Source organism: Pituophis catenifer, unplaced genomic scaffold (assembly GCF_029215685.1).
Source record: "Pituophis catenifer annectens isolate HBS135680 unplaced genomic scaffold, rPitCat1.0.hap2 SCAF_4, whole genome shotgun sequence".
Lineage (NCBI taxonomy): Eukaryota > Metazoa > Chordata > Lepidosauria > Squamata > Colubridae > Pituophis > Pituophis catenifer.
The window spans coordinates 34,081,669-34,105,252 of NW_027256884.1; the positions used below are offsets into that span (position 1 = coordinate 34,081,669).

Consider the following 23,584-nt stretch of genomic DNA (forward strand, 5'->3'; position numbering starts at 1 on the left):
TAAAAATTATATAACTGAAAATCTAAATTGCAAAAATATATATTATAGGTCGTCCTTGATTTACGACCGTATCTGAGCCCAGATTTATGGTTGTTAATTGTTGCAGTCCTTCAGTGGGTCACCATGTGACCAGACCTGATTTTATTAAATATTTTGCAGTGGTTGTTAAGCAAACACCATGGCGGTTTAAGCAAATGCCACAGTTGTTAAATGAAGCCATTATATCCAGTGGGTGCTTTTTTGCTGAAAACTGGAAGTAAATGTCAAAATCCAGCAAAAAACAGCAAAAATTGCAGATGTGGCCACTGGATGCTGTAAATGTTGATAAAAATGAGCTGATTGCCAAGTGTCCAAAATAAACTAATATGATTAATTAGTTTATTAGTTTAATTTACTTTAGACTTCTGGGGAAGAGGGGCAGCCAGCAGAAGCAAACCCAAAAAGCCAAAAAAAGAGAGGTTAGTATGTGGAAATTCCTGAAGCTGACAAACTGTTTCTTCCCAGAATTTCTTTTGAGTAGGATTTTTTTTTTTTTTTTAAATCCCTTGTGCACTTTGTGTGTGTTGACGTTCCTGAATCCCTTTGCTGGCCTGTCTTCAAGATATCTCAAAGCAAGGCAGGAATTAGTTGAACTTTTCAACTCAGACAGAGGGATTGGGGAAGCTTAATGCTACCTGATCTCTCCTACACCACAGGCCCTTCTGCAAGAGCAAATAAGTGAGTCATAGAAGATGGTGGGCCCCTTCCTCTCTGGGTGAACAACTAAGAAAATATTTGTTAGCGATGGGGGAATATAGGTGAAAAGTGGTGTGTTCACACATGCTTGTTTATGCATTGACTTGATGTCTTAACTACAATGGGAGAGAATGACCAAGCAGATATTGATGGTTGTATGGTATTAACCATCCAGTAACTCACAGAAATGATAAACAATAGATCAGTATTTCTCAAACTTAGCATCTTGAAGATATGTGGACTTCAACTCTCAGAATGGCTGGCTGGGGAATTCTGGGAGAACTCCACACATTTTCAAGCTGCTAAGCTTGAGAAACATTTCAGTAGACAGTACTTTCCAAAATTATTGAAAATAATAAGTATGTGAGTTTCTCCTGATGATACATGATTTGAGTGCCTGGTACATCTTTACTTGTGTGCAGCAGACAAGCTTGGCATATAGGTTTCTCATAATATCTTTTTAATACTCCCTTAATTGCAATTCTAAAGGGGGCCACGGTGGCTCACGTAAGACGCTGAGCTTGCGCTCCACTGAGGATGGCAGCTTGGCGGTTCGACTCCCATGAGTGAATAAACCACATAGGGACAGGAAAGGAGCCTCTCCATATTGCCTACTGGCATTCAGGCGTCCCACGGGTAAAATAACATTCCTTTCACAGAGGCAGCCAGCTGCTTCGGTGATCCCTGGCTAACACGTGCCATACGCTAAATAATGCAATTCTAAGATCCCATTCTTGCATTAAATAATAAATCACATCAAGCTAAACCCCAGTAAAACAGATTTGTATATGCATAGTTCTGCAAAGGTCAGCAGCTGTCCGTATTTTATGGTTTGTTTTCCAGTCAGTTTAGCAGGAAAATAAAAAAATTGATGAACACAGGAAGGCATGTTTGACTGAATCTGAAATAAAATTCCATGAGAAATAAAAAAGTAAAAATTTTCCAGCAGCCCAGTTCTAAGTAATGTTCATTTGATTATTTTATTAATTTGATTATTAGTAAAGTGCAAGCCATCTAGTAGAGTAAGGCTCTTCTAATATGGGAATTGGCTTTATCGGAGATGTCATATGGTAGCATTTTTCCCCTAATCTTTACCTAAAATCCGATATGGATTTTAGGTAAAGAACCCTAAGAGAGAGAGCAAGGAAAATCTTGAAGTTGACATCAAGAGTGAATAAACCTAGCAGCAAACGCATGAATAACCTGGTCCCAAACTTCTCTGCTCCAGCGAGATGCATAGAATTGCATTCACAATGTGTTTGTATCAGTGGTGAAATCCATTTTTTTTTTTTACTACCGGTTCTGTGGGCGTAGCTTGGTGGGCATGGCAGGGGAAGGATACTGCAAAATCCCCATTCCCACCCCACTCCTGGGGGAAGGATAGTGCAAAATCTCCATTCCCATTCCACTCTGGGGCCAGTTAGAGGTGGTATTTGCCGGTCTCTGAACTACTCAAAATTTCCGCTACTGGTTCTCCGAACTGCTCAAAATTTTCACTACCAGTTTTCCAGGTCCTGTCAGAACCTGCTGGATTTCACCCGTGGTTTGTATGTGTGTTTGTATGTGTGTATATCCATCTATTTCACAATAGTGACTCTGGATAGCATACAAGGACACAGGATCCAATCTGGGTGTGTCACCAGGACCAGAGGTTTAATCTTCTGAGCTTTCGGACTCGTGCTGGAGCTCATCTTCTGGGAACTTTTCTCTAGCAGAGCGTATGCTTGTGTGTCTGTGTGTGGTATTATAAAGTGCCTGGTTGTGTATGACTTTTTAGTTGTTGATCGGGGTGTTGATGACCAGCTATTAAGTCATTGGCTGTTGTTTCCTTGTGTTGCCAAGCCCTCACCTCCTAAGTATTTGATAAGCTGGTGATAAATCAGCACTCCTGTTGACTGACAGGCTTCAATCACTTCTCTGGCTATTTTTGTGCCTGCTGATTCAACAATCAGCAGGCAATGTGTTCTTGCAATCTGATGGTTAGCTTCCTCCCCATCTGTCCTACATTGTCACAGAGTTAGTTAGTTAGTTAGTTAGTTTATTATATTTATATACCGTCCCCTCTCCCGAGGGACTCGGGGCGGTGAACAGCCAGCAAATAAAATACACAGATACAAAATTTAAAACAATATTAAAATCCAATTAAATCAATTTGGCCCATAGTTAAAAACCCTATATTAAAACCCCTAATTTTTTAAAACAATTCTTTTTAAAAAGAGTAGGTCAGGCCAGCCTGGCTTGATGAAACAAAAACGTCTTTAGGGCAGTTCAGAAAGCACGAAGGTCAGGGATCCGCCGTATCTCTGGGGGCAACTCGTTCCAGAGGGTAGGTGCCCCCACAGAGAATGCTCTCCCCCTGGGGGCCGCCAGCCGGCATTGTCTGGCTGATGGCACCCTGAGGAAGCCCTCTCTGTGGGAGTGTACTGGTCGGTGGGAGGCTACCAGTGGCAGAAGACGGTCTTGTAAGTACCCGGGTCCTAAGCTATGGAGCACTCTAAAGGTGGTAACCAATACCTTGAAGCGCACCTGGAAGACCACCGGGAGCCAGTCCAGCTCGCGCAGGAGAGGTGTTACATGGGAGTGTCGAGTCGCCCCCATAACCACCCGCGCGGCCGCATTCTGAACCAGAGGCAATCCATGCAGGGGATTCAGTGGATTACATTGGAAGTTTTGGAGTCTGATCCTGGTGACCAACCCGGATTGGATCCTGCAACTTTATCCTGGGGCACATCCTGTTCACCTTCATTCATACAAGGATACAACTCTGGACAGACTACAAAGATACTACATACAGCTCAAGGATAAAACATGGAAAAATGTCAGTGCATAATATTTTTATGGTAAAAGGGGGTAAAAGGGCCATTCATACAGCTTGTGTTTATTAAAAGGATAGCAACAGTGGCTTATTCAAAGATTTTTTTAAAAAAATGAATGCTGGCTAGAAAATTAGAGGTTAAATTTAGATAGATTCAAATATCATATCTGGTCACATGTTTTCCATTAGTTGTCAATCCTCATGTGATCAATTTGTCTCAAGGGCATGGAGTATTTCTTCATGTAGGTTTATGTGGTTTGGGATTTCCACAGGACCTGTCCTACAAGGATCGTCATTGGCATGAAACCTGCTTCCATTGCTTCCAGTGCAAGAACTCCTTGGTGGACAAACCTTTTGCTGCGAAGGAAGAGCACCTCCTGTGTACCGAATGTTACTCAAATGAATATTCCTCCAAGTGTAGCGAGTGCAAAAAGACCATCATGCCAGGTTAGATCTTGTCTGCTCTGGAGACACAAAAGGGTTTTCGTGAAATACTTTCTAAAACCAGAGGAAGGTTCTTTTGTAAGATGCTTTATCAAGACTTTTATTTGCCTTCCAATGGTCTGGTACAGAGGTGGTATCGCAGCGGTTCGTGCAAACAGTTGGTGGAAATTTGGCCAAGGTTGCCAAACTAGTAGCAATAGCCGGCTGGCCATGCTCCCGAACCAGTCCCCCGGTCGCTGCTCGCTTGCCCACCCACCATGTTCGTTACCGCCATGTTCTTCACACCTGCACATCCCATTGCCTTGCAAGTCCAATGGGATGTGCATGAGCGAAGAACATGACAGCGATGGCAGCAGCTTTTTCTGCAACCTCCGATACTTTTCGGCAGCCTGCAGCTAACCACCGCAACTGCAAAGTGGCTCTTAAAGAGGTGGTGGCTGGGAGGCTTCTTTGCCAGCCGTTTTCCAGCAGTGGAGGCTGGCTAGAGGCTACCGTAAACTCCGGTCAGCTTGCCTTCCGGACTCTGGCCAGCCGCTGCGGAAGGTAAGCAACCCGAACAAAGAGGCGGTGGTGGAGAAGGAAGTGGGGCTAGGGCCAGGGCCGCTAAAGGAGGGGAAACGGGGGCGACTGGTGAAGGGAAAGCGGGAGTAGATAGGTGGAAATTCCAAAAATTTTCTTACTTTTTCCTGTGGGCATGGCTAGGTGGGGAGGGGTCATGTGACTGAGTGGGTGTGGCATGAGTGACATCAAGTTGGCCACGCCCACTCAGTCACATGCCCCCCATCTAGCCATGCCCATCGAACCGGTAGTGAAAATTTTTGAAACCCACCACTGATCTAGTAGAAATGTGTTCTTCAGCCAGCAGAGAACATTTTTCATACAGGGCAGTTAAGCTGGGATGAGGGGTGGGTGGGAGCTGCACTGGATGTCTTTTGAAAGGCCAAGAACAACAGTGCAGAGAAGCTGCAGAAAAGGCAGAGTTGCAACATATATATTGTAGGTACAATCAGAAGTTTTTCTGTTTCTTTTTACGGAGTTAGGGTTTCTAACTAGTTCTATATTATCCTCCTTTCAGTCTTCCTTAAGCTTCCTTATAAACCAATATTGCCATATTGCTATTACAAAAAAGGATGAATTATGAAGGGCAAAACAATTTTTCATGTTTGTTCATTTTAAAAGGGATTTTCATAGATCCTTTTGTGTACGACTTGAAATGATCTTCCTCCAATAAAAATCAGTTCCTGTCTCCTCAAAAAGAAGCAAAAATCCCAAGATTTTAACAGCTGTGTTTCAACCAACCATGGTTGGCGACCAACCATGATGCCCTAGCTCCATTGTGTGAACTCATTTAATAAATAATCCTCTTTGGGGTCAATTAGAAATGTTATTCTACAATGCCCAGGGTTGCCATATCCAGACTGCAATAACACACACAGCCACTAGGTGGCAGAAAAAAAATCTCATATCTTTTCCTGCCATCTAGTGGCCACTTGGGTTAGCAATATCTGTTGTTGTGTCTGAAGGGCATCAAATTAGGGAAACTTATTCTTCAGAGGGCTTATTTTTAGCATTTAGTATTTAGTAGTATTTAGTATAGAGAGAGCCAAGGTGGTGCACTGGTTAGAGTGCAGTACTGCAGGCTACGTCTGCTGATCACTGGCTGCCAGCAGTTTGGCAGATCGAATCTCACCAGGCTCAAGGTTGACTCAGCTTCCATCCTTCCGAAGTCAGTCAAATGAGGACCCAGATTGTTGGGGGCAATATGCTGACTCTGTAAACCGCTTAGAGAGGGCTGTAAAGCACTATGAAGCGGTATATAAATCTAAGGGCTATTGCTATTGCTATTGAGGATCTGAGAAATTAAAGATTATAGGGTGCCATTATTCCTAATTTTTGGCAACCTGTCCAGATTCTTCCCTTTTACTAACTGGAAAATGGAATAGGTAGAAATGAAACATGGAATCTCTATGTTTTTGGTGCTGTAACAACTTAAAGGGTGGTCCTGGGTTTATTCTTCTCATAGGGACACGGAAGATGGAATATAAGGGAAGCAGCTGGCATGAGACCTGTTTTATCTGCCATCGGTGCCAACAGCCCATTGGAACAAAGAGTTTTATTCCCAAGGACAATCAGAATTTCTGTGTGCCCTGCTATGAGAAGCAGTTCGCTATGCAGTGTGTACAGTGCAAGAAGGTAAAGTTTATTTTGCTATGAAATGTTATGCTCCGAAATACGTATTTTGTCTGCTTCTCCTCTTTATCTAAGCCAATTGTTCCAGGCTTTATCCTACCATAACCTGCCCTTTCTTTTGTTAAATCTGATACTGAAAGATAAATTGATCTAAAATAAACGCTTTCTTATCAATGACATAATTGTGGAAGAGAAATCAGACCAGAGGAAGGAACAGGGAGAAAACTCTGCCTTTGCTGTGCTCTCTCAGTTATTCATTACAATCACAGTACAGAGCAGTATTTCTCAACCTTGGTAACTTTAATTTGGGTGAATTTCAACCCAGAATTCCCTAGCCAGCTTGTCTGGCTGGGGAATTCTGGGAGTTAAAGTCCACCAGTTTTGGAACTTGAAGTCCACACAGAGACTCAAGAACTGTGAGAAAGAATCTATCTTGAGGCTTCTTATCTGTTCTTTACCATTTATGTTGCAGTTGCCTGAATTCTGCAGTGAGCGTTTGAATCAGATTAGGAGTTTGTTAGTGCATTGTTCACCCTGCTGCTGCAACTGTGTTCCTGCTTGCAATCTACAGGTGAAACTCAAAAAATTAGAATATCGTGCAAAAGTTCATTTATTTCAGTAATGCAACTTAAAAGGTGAAACTAATATATGAGATAGACTCATGACATGCAAAGAGAGATAGTTCAAGCCTTGATTTATCATAATTTTGATGATTATGGCTTACAGCTCATGAAAACCCCAGATTCACAATCTCAGAAAATTAGAATATTACATGAAATCAATAAAACAAGGATTGTACATAGAACAATATCGGACCTCTGAAAAGTATAAGCATGCATATGTACTCAGTACTTGGTTTGGGCCCCTTTTGCATCAATTACTGCCTCAATGCGGCGTAGCATGGATGCTATCAACCTGTGGCACTGCTGAGGTGTTATGGAAGACAGGATGCTTCAATAGCGGCCTTCAGCTCTTCTGCATTGTTCGGTCTCATGTCTCTCATCTTTCTCTTGGCAATGCCCCATAGATTCTCTATGGAGTTCAGGTCAGGTGAGTTTGCTGGCCAATCAAGCACAGTAATCCCATGGTCATTGAACCAGGTTTTGGTACATTTGGCAGTGTGGGCAGGTGCCAAGTCCTGCTGGAAAATGAAGTCAGCATCCCCATAAAGCTCGTCTGCGGAAGGAAGCATGAAGTGCTCCAAAATCTCCTGTGAGACGGCTGCGTTCACCCGGGACTTAATGAAGCTCAGTGGACCAACACCAGCAGATGACATGGCTCCCCAAAACAACACAAACTGTGGAAACTTCACACTGGACTTCAAGTATCTTGCAGTGTGTGCCTCTCCATTCTTCCTCCAGACTCTGGGTCTTTGGTTTCCAAATGAGATGCAAAAGTTGCTCTCATCAGAAAAGAGGACTTTGGACCACTGACCAACAGACCAGTTCTTTTTTTCTTTATCCCAGGTAAGATGCTTCTGACATTGTTTGTTGTTCAGGAGCGGCTTGACGAAGAATACGACATTTGAAGCCCATGTCCAGGATCCGTCTGTGTGTGGTGGCTCTTGATGCACTGACTCCAGCCTCCTTGTGAAAGTCCCCAACACTTTTGAATGGCCTTTTCCTGACAATCCTCTCCAGGCTGCGGTCATCCCTGCTGCTTGTGCACCTTTTTCTTCCACACTTTTCCCTTCCACATAACTGTCTATTAATGTGCTTTGATACAGCACTTTGGGAACATCCAACTTCTTTTGCAATTATCTTTTGAGGCTTTCCCTCCTTATGGAGGGTGTCAATGATGGTTTTCTGCACAACTGTCAGGTCAGCAGTCTTTCCCATGATTGTGATTCCTACTGAACCAGACTGAGAGACCATTTAAAGACTCAGGAACCCTTTGCAGGTGTTATGGCTTAATTAGCTGATTAGAGTGGGACACTTTGAGCCTAGAATATTGAACCTTTTCACAATATTCTAAGTTTCTGAGATTGTGAATTTGGGGTTTTCATGAGCTGTAAGCCATAATCATCAAAAGTATGACAAATCAAGGCTTGAACTATCTCGCTTTGCATGTCATGAGTCTATCTCATATATTAGTTTCACCTTTTAAGTTGCATTACTGAAATAAATGAACTTTTGCATGATATTCTAATTTTTTGAGTTTCATCTGTAACCATAATACACACATGTTCTGGCAATATCATATCTCCATTATTAAGATACAAAGTCAGTGCTGATCTTTCTCGTTCACCGCTATTATTCTATTATTTAATAGAATAATTCTGTCTAAGGAATGAGTCCACAAATTCTTGAGCCTATTGACTTTCTCATGAAGTTTCAGATTATTTATTGACCCTCCCAAAACATTTATTATATGAAAATAATTTAAGAAATACTATTTTAATAGAACCATGAATAACAACAACAATGGCTACCCGCATCAAGCTTTGAGGGTCAATACTGATACCTTTGGAGAAGCCTGTTGGTTTGGGAATAGAAATTATCTTGGGGAGATAATGGAAAATGTAACACATGAATATGTGTATGTTTTGGGGAGATGGAAGGTGTTGCCTTCTTGTGCTTGTAACCTTGAAAACTTCCATTGATTAGAAACCTATGGAGTAATTGGACATTGGATAATATCTTAATTTAAAATATTAGGAGCTACTGCTCAAGATTACTTTGCTTTTTTCTAAAATATTTGCATTTTATTTAAGTTAAAGAACATGGATTGCACATAGTAAACAAAAAATGAACTCTTCACTTTCTTTCCTTGCCCCCTCGCCCCCCCCCCCGATTCCTATTTTAAATAAACAGCCAATCACTACTGGAGGAATTACTTACCGAGAGCAACCATGGCACAAAGAGTGTTTTGTGTGTACTGGATGCAAAAAACAGCTATCTGGACAACGTTTCACTTCCCGAGATGAGTTTGCATATTGTCTGAACTGCTTTTGTAGCCTCTATGCCAAGAAGTGTGCAGGGTGCACTAACCCAATAAGTGGTAGGTACTTTGATATTGCCTTCTTTGAAAATAGGAAGAATTTCTATTAGTAGTCAATATAAATTATCATCATCATGAGCAAAACCATGCTCTACCGTAGTGGTGATAGTTTGTAAAAATTGTAGCAATGTTTAATTTAAAAATCTGGTACATAAAGTTTTAGATTGGTCCCCAAAGATCTAAATGAGGGGGGGAAATACTAATTCCAAGAATATACACAGTCCATCTTTGATATCCACTATATGCCTGTAAGTGCCAGATCCTAGAAGAGTGCAATTCAGGGTTTTTAGCCTTGCCAACTTTAAGGTGTCTGGATTTAAACTCCCAGAATTCTGCACATCTTAAAGCTGCCAATGTTGAAAAACAGTGCACTAGTTGTTGGAAGGAAAGCATTGGCATCTGCCTATGAGTATTCCTAAAAGAAGGACTGTAACCTGAACATTGATGACGAAGCAGGTTTATAACTCAAAAAGAATTATTTAAAAATACACAATAGACAAATGTAAAAACTGGTGCCTAAATAGCTACTTCCTATCAGCAGAAGAGTCTGAGAATAAGGCATGAGAAAGTCACATGCAATCAATAATTTTGTCAAAAAAGTGTAGTCAGAAGTAACACCGAGTAAATAAACCCTTAGTTCTATTTCTACTCATTGCCCCTTATGGCCAGTACAGTAGATTGTGAGGTCCTGAAGAGTCAATGGCACTGAAATCACGCTTTCAACAATAATGGGGTAGAGCTATTGTTATCACTCAGATGCCATTATTTACCATTAATACTTGGCATCTTTGATAACTGGCAGGACCATGATTCCTAGCAGTTTCCTTCTGGTGTCTATTTAAGGCTCACAATTGTTTTTATCTAAAGCCTGTTTGGGGCAGTGCAGGAAATTGAAATAATGGCTAGAACTTATCAGAAAACATTGCCATTGATGGGGGGAGAAGGAATGAGAAGAATTAAAGGGTTTTGTGTCCATGATTCAGTCCAACCACTGCAGTGTCCATAGATTCCTCACATCTCATTGGTCATCTCATTTTAGTTAGTTACAAAAAGGGCATCACATTCAGTCCATTATTATTCGGTTGTATTCCAAAGTTTCCCATTTCCTCTGTCAATTTATTTAGCTTCCGCTTCCAGTGGTTCTATGCCCAGCAACTTCATTTAATCTGAAAAGTATGTTTGGGAATTCCTTATCCACTCAATTACTTGGAGAGGTGGGAGGCAGAGAATGGGCTGGGGAAAATACCCCTGAATAGTGTCCATAGTATTGGGGAACAGGTATTGTTGTATACAATCAATCACACATTCCCATTCTTGTTGCCAGAGAAAGGGGGTGTGTATGTGCATGTATATGAGGTTATGGAACAAGGATATGTAACTCTCATCCAAAAATATCCAGCTCTGATGTAGCCCAAATAAGCTGCAGCATCACAAAACAATTATTTACATTCTGATACAAGTGGCTATTTTTGCATTCAAGAAACAGCATGAAAGCAAAAGTCTATTAAAGATTACTAGAGATGGTCATGTATCTTATTTTAACCTTGATTAAATAGGCCAGTTTTATATTCCTTCCTTTTACATCTAATAATCTTAATCTTTAGCAATTTAGAATGTAGCAGACTATGATTTCTTTTCATTTATTTTTTTTTCCAAATTTTAACAAACATCTTTTATAAATGCAGTATAAAAAATTAGCCAGGTCATTCTCTTGATTTGCTCTTGATTTGATTTTAATTAATAAAACATCAATCAGTTTTATAACATTCTTTAATCTGTCATTTGTAGGTCTACTTTCAATTCAGTCTCAGTCTTGTCAAATACAGGTTGTTTCTCTTCTATATCTTTTAGACACGATCTTTCTATAAAGGCAGAGAGTATAAAAATTAACTTCTGGGTCCATCGTTCAAAAATATCCCTTAGTATGTCCAACGTTAAAATATTTTGCTTCATTCTAGAATTGCAAATTGAGTTTAAGTATCCTTTTGCTTTTGATTGTAAACTTTAATTGCTTCTAGTTCTCTTAGGTGTCCAATTTTTTAAACTGTTTTTTTTTTTTAAAGTGAAACAAAGGCATTTTCCAATCAGGTTTTTTTAAAATAAATAATTCCAAAAGGATTGAGGGAAATGTACCTGGTTCGGTAAAACACGTTGATCCAAATGTTCCTAATAGCTGGAAAGCAGTTAACACGTAATTTTAAAAAATGAAGTATGGAAGTATGCAAACTAAAAGGTGCCAACTGCAGTTTGAGCAGGCTGTCTATTCCCTTGTCTCCCAGAGCTCTAAATCTGGTGCAGGTTGCTGTCATGCATTCATTGCACAATAAGCAACTGTCCCAATTTCATTGAGGGCTGTGGTTGACCTTGGGGCGGGAGGCGTAGGCGACTGAGTGGGTGTGGCCAACTGGGTGGGCATGGCTAGCTTGACGCCACTCCCCAAACAGCTGGCATGTTTCCTCTTCGCATTGGGTAGACTGAGCCAAAACCATGCGTGCCGGCCCCATACATTTTCCAGGATGGCCCCGCGGGCCGGATCCGACCACATCACGGCTGGATCTGGCCCTGGGGCCTTGTGTTTGACACCCCTGCTCTAGAGCAACTATGGACAATCTCAAGTCCTCTCTCATCTAGAGAATTATTGAATATCCAGTCTTCTTACTGGCTATTCATTCCAATGCTGTCATTGGCTCTGCTTTTTGGAGCCATCTTCAGTCTGCTATTTCCTTCTTGGAAGTCATGGTCAAACATATCTGGGGATATTAGGTCAGAAAAGGTTGCTTCATAACCAAAGATCCAGTTCCAACTATTTCACACTGATGTGCCTCACTTTTTTTCTCATACCATCTTTTTTCAGGGCTTGGTGGCACCAAGTATATTTCTTTTGAGGAACGGCAATGGCACAATGATTGTTTCAACTGCAAGAAATGTTCCCTATCATTGGTGGGCCGTGGTTTCCTCACAGAAAGAGATGACATCCTGTGTCCCGAATGTGGGAAAGACATTTAAAAGATGAAAAGCATTTTTGAAAAAAGTTGTATTTACAATGTTTTCTAATACACATAATGATGTGCCTGTTTTGATCAAGTGCAGAAAGTATTTTTTTCCCTCAGCAATAGTTAACACTAGCTCTTTTTGGATGCTATGCCTCAACACAATATACTTATACAAAGGAAACAAAGCCATGATTGCTGGTCACACCTGCAGTATTGTACATTAGAGCTCATCCTTCAGACCTCAGCCTCCCTTCATAGAGCAGATTTGAGAGTATATACTCAAGTTTAAACAATTAGGTGGTAGAATCTAGTCAACATCAGCTGATCTTGAAAAGCTAAGCAAGTTCAGATATTTGGATAGGAAACTACTCGAAATTCCAAGGCTATAGATTTGACTGAGAATTAAAAAAAAAAAATTCTTGAAGGAAGGCAGTGGCAAGCCGCTTTGGCATTGAGAAGAAAAGTTCATCTCCATTAAGTCACCAAGGAATTGAACTCATTTGAAAGAGACCTTTTTACTCTCATTTACTTGAAAGGAAGTAAAAACATCACTACAATATATTCCAGATGTTATGGAGCAATTAAAGCAGGGTTTCAAATTGTGCAGAGGTCTTACTGAGCTCAACTGAGAGATCGGGAATAAAAAGGTTTGGTCTGGATGATGGCGCCTGGCTAACAGGGAGAACTTGTGTAGGCATTATATCTGAGTTTTTTTCTCTTTTTAGACTGTAGAAACGTATTGGAGTAGATACCCTGTTTCCCCCAAAATAAGACATCCCCTGATAATAAGCCCAATTGGGCTTTTGAGCGCATGGCAATAAGGCCATGCTTATTTCAGGGTTCAAAAAAATATAAGAAGGGTCTTATTTTCGGGAAAACATGGTATAAGAGAAAAGGTAATTCTTTTTATATCAGTTATCAAGCAATACTTCTCATTCCTAAATGCAAAACAACCAATACAAAATTTGAGTGATTTAGATAATTTTCTTTGTCAGATACAATAAGATTTTCTGAAGAATTACAATTGCCACTGATTAGAGTGTTGGTGGAGGAAGAATAAATATTTAAACTTCCCAGTTCACAAATGTATAGATGATAATAATGTAGGTTAATTTAGATACATATCAGTAATACTATATTTGTGCCATACCTTAAAAAGATTGATTAAAGAATCATGATGATTTTCTTCATCAGCATTCGGAGCTATTCCCATTTCCAAACACATGAACTTGTTCCCAAATAAATGCCCAAGTTTGGTGGATGCAAATATACAATAATGTATAATATATACATTATTTCAGGATGTTGCAAGATCATTGCACAAAATAAAGTTTTTACTCCTAACAGATTTTTGAAATTTCATTGCACCTTAGAGATTGCAAAGTAATAAATGTATTTCTAGCAAAGTGTTGTATTTTTGTGAATTCGGACATTTTAATAAATGTTAACCATTAAGGTAAAGCTTGAGTAGACTCCTTCTCTTTAAAAATATGAATCTACATAAAAAGAGGAACTGTTGATTTCTAAAAGAAGCCAATTTTCAGAAACCAATATAAAATCAAAGCATTTTATATTGGTTTCACCATTACACACTGTATCATAAAATATGGGACATAGTTAATTACTTCATATGGAGGTAACAAATTGCTCTAATTTCCTGAAATAGACCATAATGAAAATTTACCTTCCATTCTATTTCTTGTGCTGTTGTAGTTGTGATAATGAATGATATCTATTTGCTGCATTTCCTTATTTGTGTAGACCAGGGTCCCCAAAATTGGCAGCTTTAAGACTTGTGGACTTCAACTCCCAGATCACAACAGCTGTTCGTCTACAGGTGATTCACTGTGTAATCTCTTTACAAATCTACTGAGTTAATGTTTTACTGAGAAATATTCATCAATAAATAAATGGGATTCTTTGGTAAGTGCATTAAAAACACAGCTGAACAGAAGTATTAGGTATCATCTCTCTGGACGCCAGGTTATTGCACAGGTTAAATCTCTTTCCCAGCTCAGGAAGGGAGAATTTACTTTCCCTTGAGAGCTGCACTAAGTCCATGCAATTATGATTGGCAGCTGCGGACATGGCCATAATTCAAGGCAATTGGAGATAGATGGATTATAGGATATCTCTAATCACACTGTTCCAAGACTCTGGTCAATTGACTAAGAACAAACAGCACAATAAAAACAATACATAAAAAGTCCCAAGCATCTTTATAAAAAAACCCACCAGAGCAACATTTTCACTATCACTATTTTCACTATTAAAACAGAGCAGATAATGGTCAGTAAACATTTTGTTTCTATGCTTTCATCCTCTGATCTCATATAAGATGGAAATGCAAAACATCCCATCCCAGAAAGAGAATCTCTTTTCTTTGCCCGAAGTACCATTTTCACATTAGCTACATTGCCCTTTCCTGCCATATCTCAATGCTCAATCTAGAGGAAATTGAAAAAGAAGCAGCATGGTGCATGCCACCTACAACATGATTTTCCGTAACACTGGATCAAAAAGAAAACACTACATATGAAGATGCCCAAATACAGTGTGGTGGCTACATGAAATTACATTTCTGAGAAAATCACTATCTATTGTCCCAAATGACCCTTGATAGCTGAGTTTTAGGACTGAGACTGCTATACAGTACATTTATTTCATAGCAGGAGTTACCAACAATAGGTTTGGGCTTCAATTAAGATGACAAAAAATTAATTCATGTTATTTTTAAGGACTGTTTACTAAACAATCCCACTTGGCTTACCATCTCAATTCTTCTCAAAAATGATCAGCCACTGTCTTTGAAATTATTTGCATGTTTAAAAACATGAAAATATTAATAACTCAAATCTTTGTATCAGCTCTTGCCCTTTCCTCAGGATATTTTTAAGGCTGCCTCACCAGATAATCATTCACTAAAAGTGACATGTAAACAAAATCTTTGGAATCTAAAATCTATGTCTTTCTATCACCTTCATGACAGGAACACAATTATTGTGTTATTTTATTTTTAATAAGAACATTTGGTGACCATATAGGAACTTATCTTTTATGGTCTTTGTAAGCATAATTACTTTTTTACTTGAATCTACAATCTACAGCTGCTAGTTTGGAATATCTACTGCAATTCCTAAAAACGTAGAACAAACCTAGATTTTTAAAAATGAATTACAAACCCTTATACATGTACTGACCAAAGATGCATTTCAAAGGATAATAACATCAAGCTATGATCAAAAGTGCTGATTTTTTAAAAAAAATCAATGTAGTTGTTTACAGCACAGAGTAAAGCTACTGTACGCCACTTCTAAAGACTATTTAAATGTTTCCAGGATTGCAACAGTGCTGCTAGGTGTACCTTAATCCACCAATGCTGGCATAGATGTTTAATTCTATTAGACATAAAAACTCAGCTGGATCAGCCTAACATGATAAAATTATAGCATAAAGATGATCTATACAAGAGATCACACTTAAATTAATTTAATTTAGATAAGCTAATAAAATGACAGCAATTCAAATACAAAAACACAAAATTAAATTGTATACAGTACTCAAGTAGAAAACTTGTACAATTATTTAAGAAATGAATTCAACTACACTTTAATACACCATTCTTTATATTCTGAAGTGCTCTGTGATGTCTTGGGGCACAATGGAGGCAATGGAAATTATATGTCAGTTAATGCAATCATAAGAGTGAATAGTTAAACGTAAGTTAAATAAAATTTACTGTGAAGCAGTAGCATACAGGAATATGGGCTAAATCTTATAAATGTTCAGAAGTGCTATGTCTTTTATCTACCTTACTGATATCAACACAACTTAAATGTACTCGGTGTCTGTTGAAATTGGGTTTTTTCTTCCCCAATACAAAGAGCAATTTTACAACAATTATATCTCACTTTACTTCTGCTTTGTGTTCATTGTGAAGAAGCTGCTAAAATTTAAAGGTTTTGAAACTAAATTATCTGTATCACCAAGATGCTGCCAGTTTCTTCAGAGCCTTTAACTAATACAATTTCATTAATGACCTAAAACTACATTGTGCATACAAATGTGATTCTAATATTTTAAAACCCTGGGATGCTTTTACCTCATATAAGAAAAAAATACAGAAAGTTTCAAAGAATTTATTCATAGACAGAACTTTCATCCCTACAGACGTCCACTAAGTTCATCTCTTTTCTAGCTGCATAAATAAATAGAGCAAGCATTGCTTTCCTTCTCAATTTTGTCAGGCATTATTTAATTGTAGTTAAATAAGCTTTCCTTAAAAATGCTAGTATAAAACACCGATCACACACTGTATAAAAATGCAGTTCTGCTTCACACAATTTTTTTTCCCAACACACAATCTTGAGGGTGGGGGCCTCTAAAGACAAGAGAAATCCATTTGATCTTCCATTTTAGCAAAAACTTCAATTTGAAGCAAAACCAGTGTACAGTTCAGGATTTCACCTAAAGAAAACTGGAAAGGACCCAAATAGTTTCTCAAAAAATAATATTGGCACCTAAAAATGAGAAATTGTTTTTCTAGGCCTTTCAACAGAACTATTATGTGCAAATATCTTAGTAAAATCAGCAGAATAGGGAAACAGTCTTCCATACTATTTAAATATATGGTTATGTGTTTAAAAAAATATACTATTATACAACTAAACAGAATAGTTAGAAACTTTTTATATCAAATCATGCAAAGACTTGATGTATAGACTACAGTTAAAAATGCAGAAGAAAGGCTGGTAAAATAATTTTGTTCTACCAAAATTAACTTCTAAAATGGGGAATAAATTCAAAGTGCAAGATAAATACTCTCAGGTTGATGGTGAACATATGGTGCTTTCTTTATACCGTGAACTTCTAAGCAATTACCCACTGCAATCTGCATCTCTGGTTAGTAGAATTCTTCTGTACTGAAATGAAGACTAAGCATCATTTGCATTTCTAACTCTTGTAGGTTCATGGCCATGTTACATGCTGGATCTTCCTTTTTGATTCAGGAGGCTTCTGGAAGGAAGAAAGAATTAGATTATTTAAGGAGACATGTTAAAGCATCCAGAACTTGATTTCTGTTTTCATCTAGTGGCTAAAACGAAGGTGTTTTGAAATCTTTAAAAAGGACTTCAATTTTCCATAACATATTAAGTTCTTGTCTGGACTGAACATAATGAAGGAAATATTAGTATGTATCCCAAATTAATTGAAGGATGTTTATCATTACTATTTATTGTCTCTTACTTCCTGCACTCATCTGTATCTTCCACAATGTCCAGTGATGCAATGAAAAGTGTGGATGGCGAGTTAGGGGCATAGGCTGCAGTCTCTCTAGTACAGGCCTGTCAAATTGGGGCCTGCGGGTCGGATGTGTCACGTGCAGCCTGGCTCCGCAAAGGCAAAAAAGTCATGATATGTCACATGAGTGATCGAGTTTGACACCCGTGCTCTAGAACAAGAGGTCCCACTTAAGATGTGTAACGGGATCTCTTGGCACACTAATGTCTCCTTTCCTCAGCAGGCTTCTCATTCTCCTCTATAAAACCTCCTCTATAAACCTCTGTGCTCCATCCCACATAGTTCACAACTTGTGGCAGCACAGGAGGCAGTCTCTCTTAAGCCAATGAGGTAGAGCCACCATCTGAAAGGGAGGGGGCCCCTCTAGTGGGAGTAAAGAGACATTCCATCTTAAAATCTATTCCAGAAAGTAAACATTTGAGATCAAACCCTTAGATTTGTATCTGCATAGGTAACCAATAATAAAATATCTTGGGCCTATCCACGAGTGGGTGTAGTTGCTAGCACCTGACATCTAACATATTTTAGGATCCCAGAGAATGAGAATTTAGAACATGGGGAGGGAGAATACAGATTATTATATATTCAGTATATATCTCAGTATGTATCAATGTCCAAAAAAAACCCCTTTATTTTTAGAAAACATTTTCAAAACACACACACAAAAAAAATCAAATGAAATTTGTGCCATTTCTAAAATAATTATCTTTACATCTCACACAGATTTTTGCAAAGCACTTTTAGGGCAAAGCATATTACTTGCTTTGTGCCAACTGAGGGTTATTTTTAACAATAATAAAACTCTATCAAGATAACACAACAACAACATGGTAATAATGAACAAAAGTCTACCGGCTTCTTGAACTAAATTAAGATAGGAAAAGCTGGTGCAAGTTTAAATTCTGTTGTTAAAAATGGCAGCTGTTAACTACCGAGACATTTACTGGGACATCATTCAAGAATGACCTCATAAAATAGTAGATATACTTACTGATGAATCCAATTCTTCTTTTGGAGCAGTTCTCTTAAATTTCCCAACAGTAGTTCCTGTAAGAGGCTCTAAAGTTGATGGCTTTTGATCAGGTGACATATTAACTACAATATTGTTCTGTTTACCCTCATTATTCCTAGATTCCCTCTTAACATCCAATGAGAAAGTGGAAGCAGATATGCACAATGTGGAATTTGAAGGAACAGGCAGTCTTTTACATGTGATATTGGTACTTCCAGATGAAAGGAATTTTAAACCATCAGCAGCTCCATTCTCAGTCTTCCTCACTTTAATACTTGTACTTGTTGAGCTACCATCAAAAACAATGAGAGGCCTTTTTCTTAGACTTTCCATTGCCACAATGCTGAACAAGAAAAAGTGACATAAAAATTAATCATATATATGAAACAAAAATTGTTAGAATATTCTAAATAGTATCCCATTTTAATAACTATTTGGAAGAGAGTTCAGTCAATTCCAATATAACTTTCCCCCATATGCATACTTAAATCAGGACTGTAGCTATTCAAACTGATGAGGAATTAATCTCACACAAACGGCAATGCTTTTGTATCATCAGATGTGCATTTATTTCACAATTAATCCAGTCTAAGAATAAGGAACACTAATCATTTCAAAACATAATGAAAAACTGGATAAACCAAACTGAAATAGTCCAAATCTGTACATATGTTCTCCAAAGATTAATTCAAAGATCGATAATAATCTTGGACTAAGATTCCAGAGCCAGGTTAAATCCTTTGCCTCAGCATTGACCACTTTTGATGTTTTTGCTTAGAAATTTGTCAAGATTCTTTTCCAGAACTGATCTACTTTCAGTTGAGGGTAATTCTTTTTAATTATGATTTGCATTGGTGCCACCAATTTCAGATAAGATGCTACAACTGGAGCAACAAGTTGCTTAATGAAGTATAAATATATGTGGCATACCATTTTTTGATTTAATTCCCTGGATGAAGTTAGGTACTTGGGTTATGCATGAAATATATTATATACAGATAAATGAAAGCAGTTCCATGCTAACCCTTCTTGATCTCAACACTAATTTATGACTGCTGACATCCAATTTCTTTTCATAATAATGTGTAACATTAAGCTGCCAATACAGATAACAAAATAGTTGTTTTATTTATCTGACAAAGAGTAGGTCAAAATAATCAATGTTTCCTTTCTTCAATTGGCAGACTTTTTCTCAGATAAAGCTGAGAGAGTCTGAACTCACAGAGAGCTACTATCAAAGAGTACAGGTGCATTACCACCAACTGTCCTGTGGAAAGTGGGCCTCAAGAACCAAGTGAAACCCCCTCTCCCCACTGAGGTCTGCTCAACTGGACTCATTCCTCCCTCTGACCTACAGGGTAATTACTCTTCTGCCCTTTGATGAGGAGTGCAGAAATGGGCTGTTAGTTATCAATTACTACTGTACTTTACAATTGTTTCCTTACTTGAACGACAATTTGGGAGGATGCAAATAATAAATTTAGTACAGTGATTTAATATGCTGCCCTAGAAAGCAGGAGATTGTGAGTTCTATGCCTCCTTTAGGAGTGAAAGCCACCTGGTTACTTTGGGGCAGTCACTCACTCTCAGCTGAATCCACCTCTCAGGGTTGTTATTGTGGGGAAAATAGGAGGCAGGAATATGAAGTATTTCACTGTCCTGAGTTATATATAAAGAAAGCAGGACAAAAATCTAATAACAACAAATTAAAATGGAAATAATATTCTCTAATTCAAGATAAGTTGGTTTCCTGTTACATCACAGACTTTTGAAAGATTTTGAAGAGAATCCAAGTACTGTAAACAAAGCAAATTTACCTTTGGGTGCCATGTTTCAACACTTGCTGACCTCTTTGCTTTTCTATTAGTTTCCCCCATCTGGTTTTGGGCAAATCACGCTGAGGCAATGGTATGACATGTTGAATATACAAGTCAGTAAGGCAATCTTTACTGATTTTCACTTCATCTTCTACTGGGATATTCTTCTGATGAAAAACAATAGAAATCATGATGTTATGAATATTACGGTTCATAATGTGCTTGAAAGCAATTCTCTGTGTAGCAATATACTTTGTACAATACAATAGATAGAAAATTGCCAAAGGTTTGCTGGCATGTTTTTACAGTTCAGTTTGTACAGAATGTACATTTTACTCCAGACCTACAAAAACAGAAGGAGCCTATACTACTAGCTGGTTATCAAATATGACGGAAGGTCTCCCTAATATAAAAATTCCACCCATATACATTACACTTCTAGGAGAAAGGTGGTAAATTTTACTAGATGGAACAAAGACGAAGCAAGAGAAACTACACGTTTCCTTATTCTCAACACACCATGCTGCTGGTTAAAATATGGAGGGGGGGGGACCCAAAACCCAAAAGACATCTCTTATGTTTCATGATAAATGTACATGTTACAGATCTGCAAGATTAGGTATCATGTTGATAACAGAGGCGATACAGGTAGTCCCTGCTTAAGGGGCCTAATTGGGGCCTTCATTTCCTTTGCTAAGCGATGCAGTTATTAAACAAAACATCACATGATCATACTGCTTAACAATGGCAGTTCAATAGTCCCGGTTCTCTTGCCCCTGCTCTCCTCACCTTTGCTTCCTCTCTCTCCACCTGCCTATCTTCTCCATCCACCACCCAGGCACAGTGCTCTCCGCCATCCCTGTGGCCCTGTACTCCTCTACTCCTGCCATTCCGCCACTCTTACTGCCCTGCACCTCCACTGCTCCCAGCTGATCTTTTCCATCTTCTACCTCTCACTGCTGACAAGGTGCACTTCGCCTGCCTGGCTCACCTTTTCTCCCACCCTCTGCCTACACTCCACTGTCTCCTTGTGTTGCCCTCTGCCCTGGGCTGGCTCCACCAAGCCTGGCACCCTCGGCCACCTGGTGAAGGTTCATGCCAGGAACACCTTGCAAGCAGCAGGAGCCAGAAGATGGGAGATCAACTGGGAGCGGTGGGAGTGGGCAAGATAAACAGATGAATAAACATTTTTTTAAAAAAATTGTGTATTTATTTATTTATTAGTTCAATTTTTATGTCGCCTTTCTCCGTAGACTTAAGGCGGCTTACAATGCATTTAAAAACCATATATAAAACATTAAAAGTTAAACCATTAAAAACAATTAAAACCCATTCACACCATTCATGGCCGGATCTTGCCAAATCACAGCAGTGAGATCAACGGCCCCAGGCCTGCCGGAAGAGCCAGGTCTTCACCGCTTTTCGGAAGGCCAATAGGATGGGGATGGCCCGGATCTCAGGAGGTAACTGAGAGTGGGGCAGCCACAGAGAAGGCCCTCCCCCGCGGGCCCGCCAGCCGGCATTGTTTAGCTGACGGGACCGTGAGGAGACCAACTCTGTGGGATCTTACCGGTGTATGATTATAACGTTGGTTTAAAAAGAAAAATCCAAGGACAAGCAAGAAAATTAAATGACTTAATTCTTACAATAATTAACATCATTTCTGAAATAAAGGATTGCCCTTTATAAAGGACGTGTGATCACATAATATATATAAAAAGAATGTGTGATTTATAAGGGGTGTGCATAAGGGCACCAGCGTGCCTACCGTCCCTGTCCTAATATTCCTTTTTACTTTACTTTTCATTTGATTTTTACTTACTCTTTTCATGTATTCAAATTATATTTATACTTTTACCTCTTATCTTATATATGCTTGACAAATAAACTTACGATTATGACTTAGGGAGCGAACTTCTTCTATTGGGTTGCTACCAACAGCAAGGGAGAATGCCAGACTGCAGACTGGGGCAGGAACGTCGCGGGAGTGTTAAAGCGGGTCAGGAAGCCAAGCCTCCTTTTCCCAGGGCTGTGGCAAAGCCAGAGATGCCCGGCAGAGACCCTGGAAGGTGGATACCCAGGAACCCCGAGCCCAGCCCCTCCTTCCTCGCCGCCCCGCCTTCCCCTTCTCGCTACCTGCTCCAGCGTTAAGAGTAAGAATTCCTGCGAGAGCAGCTCCGGGTGCAACAGGAGATCCGAGTCCACCCGCGCCGCGTCGCCGCTTCCATCCTTCGCGGAGAGCCCCCGGTCCTCGAAAGCCGCCATCTTTCCGAACGCGATCCTGATTGGCCGCCCGAGCATTCTTTCGAAAGGTTCCTTCCGGTGACGTCACGAGCGACGTTCAGAGAAAGCGCCCCTGAGATAGGAAAATGTAGAATGAACGAAGGTGTCCGTTTCCGGGTTCCCGTTTGCAAAGAACGAACAGGGGAGTTTCAGCGTAGCCGGCATTGAGGCAAAACCCAGGAAAAGTGCAGAATTCTTCACTTTCCTACTTTCTGTGTTCGACCCAATAAATGAAACTTGAACTTCTTATGTGAATACTCGTTTAAGTTTTAAAATGAATCGGGGCTAGGGAGACTAAAACATACTATGAACGCTTGCAGGAGCTGGGTAAGTCTAGTCCAAGGGTCTCCAAACTTGGGACCTTTAAGACTTATGGACTTCAACTCCCAGAATTCCCCAACCAACATGGCTGGGTGGGGAATTCTGGGAGTTGAAGTCCACAAGTCTTAAAGGTCCCATGTTTGGAGACCCCTGGTCTAGTCATACGAAAAGAAGGACAAGGGGGTGACATAACAGTCTTCCAATAAGTGAGGGTTATCACAGAGAAGAGGCGGTCAACCAAAGCACCTTGAGGGCAGACAAGAAATGATGGATGAAACATGGTCTCCTCTATAACGTCGATCACATTTAGTTACAAAAGATTGTATGCGGGCAGGCAAGCACGCTAAGTTTGAAAAGCCATTGCAAAAAGTGAATGTTGACTTCCTGTTAACCGCTTTGAGTTTCTCATTGCAGAGATTCCTTTTTTAGGGGAAGAATTTAATTCTTTTTGACGGTCTGCAAATATCGGCTCGCGAGCAGCCTTCCCCTCCCCCCCGCCCCCCATGCTGCAGCGTGGGAATAACCCCGCATATTGCTATTTGCCAGCAACTAAATATTGAATTTCTGCGTTATTTTGTTCAAGTCGCTCTCCTGGTCACGGCAGAAGATCTCGTGAAGTGGATCGGGAGACCATCTCCCTTGGAGAAAGGAGGCGCTAGGCTAGGAGATCCCA

General features: G+C 39.6%; 2 protein-coding genes across 3 annotated transcripts in view; one reads left to right on the plus strand and one right to left on the minus strand.

Annotated features, from left to right (window-relative positions):
* Nucleotides 1–13,629, plus strand: part of FHL2 (four and a half LIM domains 2) — a 34,224-nt gene extending 20,595 nt beyond the window's left edge. For both annotated transcript variants that reach the window (XM_070943263.1, XM_070943265.1), the window contains exons 5-8: nucleotides 3,823–3,997; nucleotides 6,018–6,187; nucleotides 8,998–9,184; nucleotides 12,039–13,629. In XM_070943263.1, the coding sequence (XP_070799364.1) occupies nucleotides 3,823–3,997; nucleotides 6,018–6,187; nucleotides 8,998–9,184; nucleotides 12,039–12,190 (684 nt within the window). In that variant the 3' untranslated portion in view covers nucleotides 12,191–13,629. The remainder of the gene's footprint in view (nucleotides 1–3,822; nucleotides 3,998–6,017; nucleotides 6,188–8,997; nucleotides 9,185–12,038) is intronic.
* A 1,991-nt stretch (nucleotides 13,630–15,620) lies between these two features.
* Nucleotides 15,621–22,608, minus strand: CUNH2orf49 (chromosome unknown C2orf49 homolog). The gene is made up of 4 exons (XM_070943172.1): nucleotides 22,444–22,608; nucleotides 20,308–20,474; nucleotides 18,470–18,833; nucleotides 15,621–17,193 (listed from the first exon to the last, which is right to left on the minus strand). Exons 1-4 carry the CDS (start codon nucleotides 22,606–22,608, stop codon nucleotides 17,146–17,148), a joined length of 744 nt encoding a protein of 247 aa, XP_070799273.1. The 3' UTR covers nucleotides 15,621–17,145.
* Between the last annotated feature and the right edge of the window lie 976 nt (nucleotides 22,609–23,584).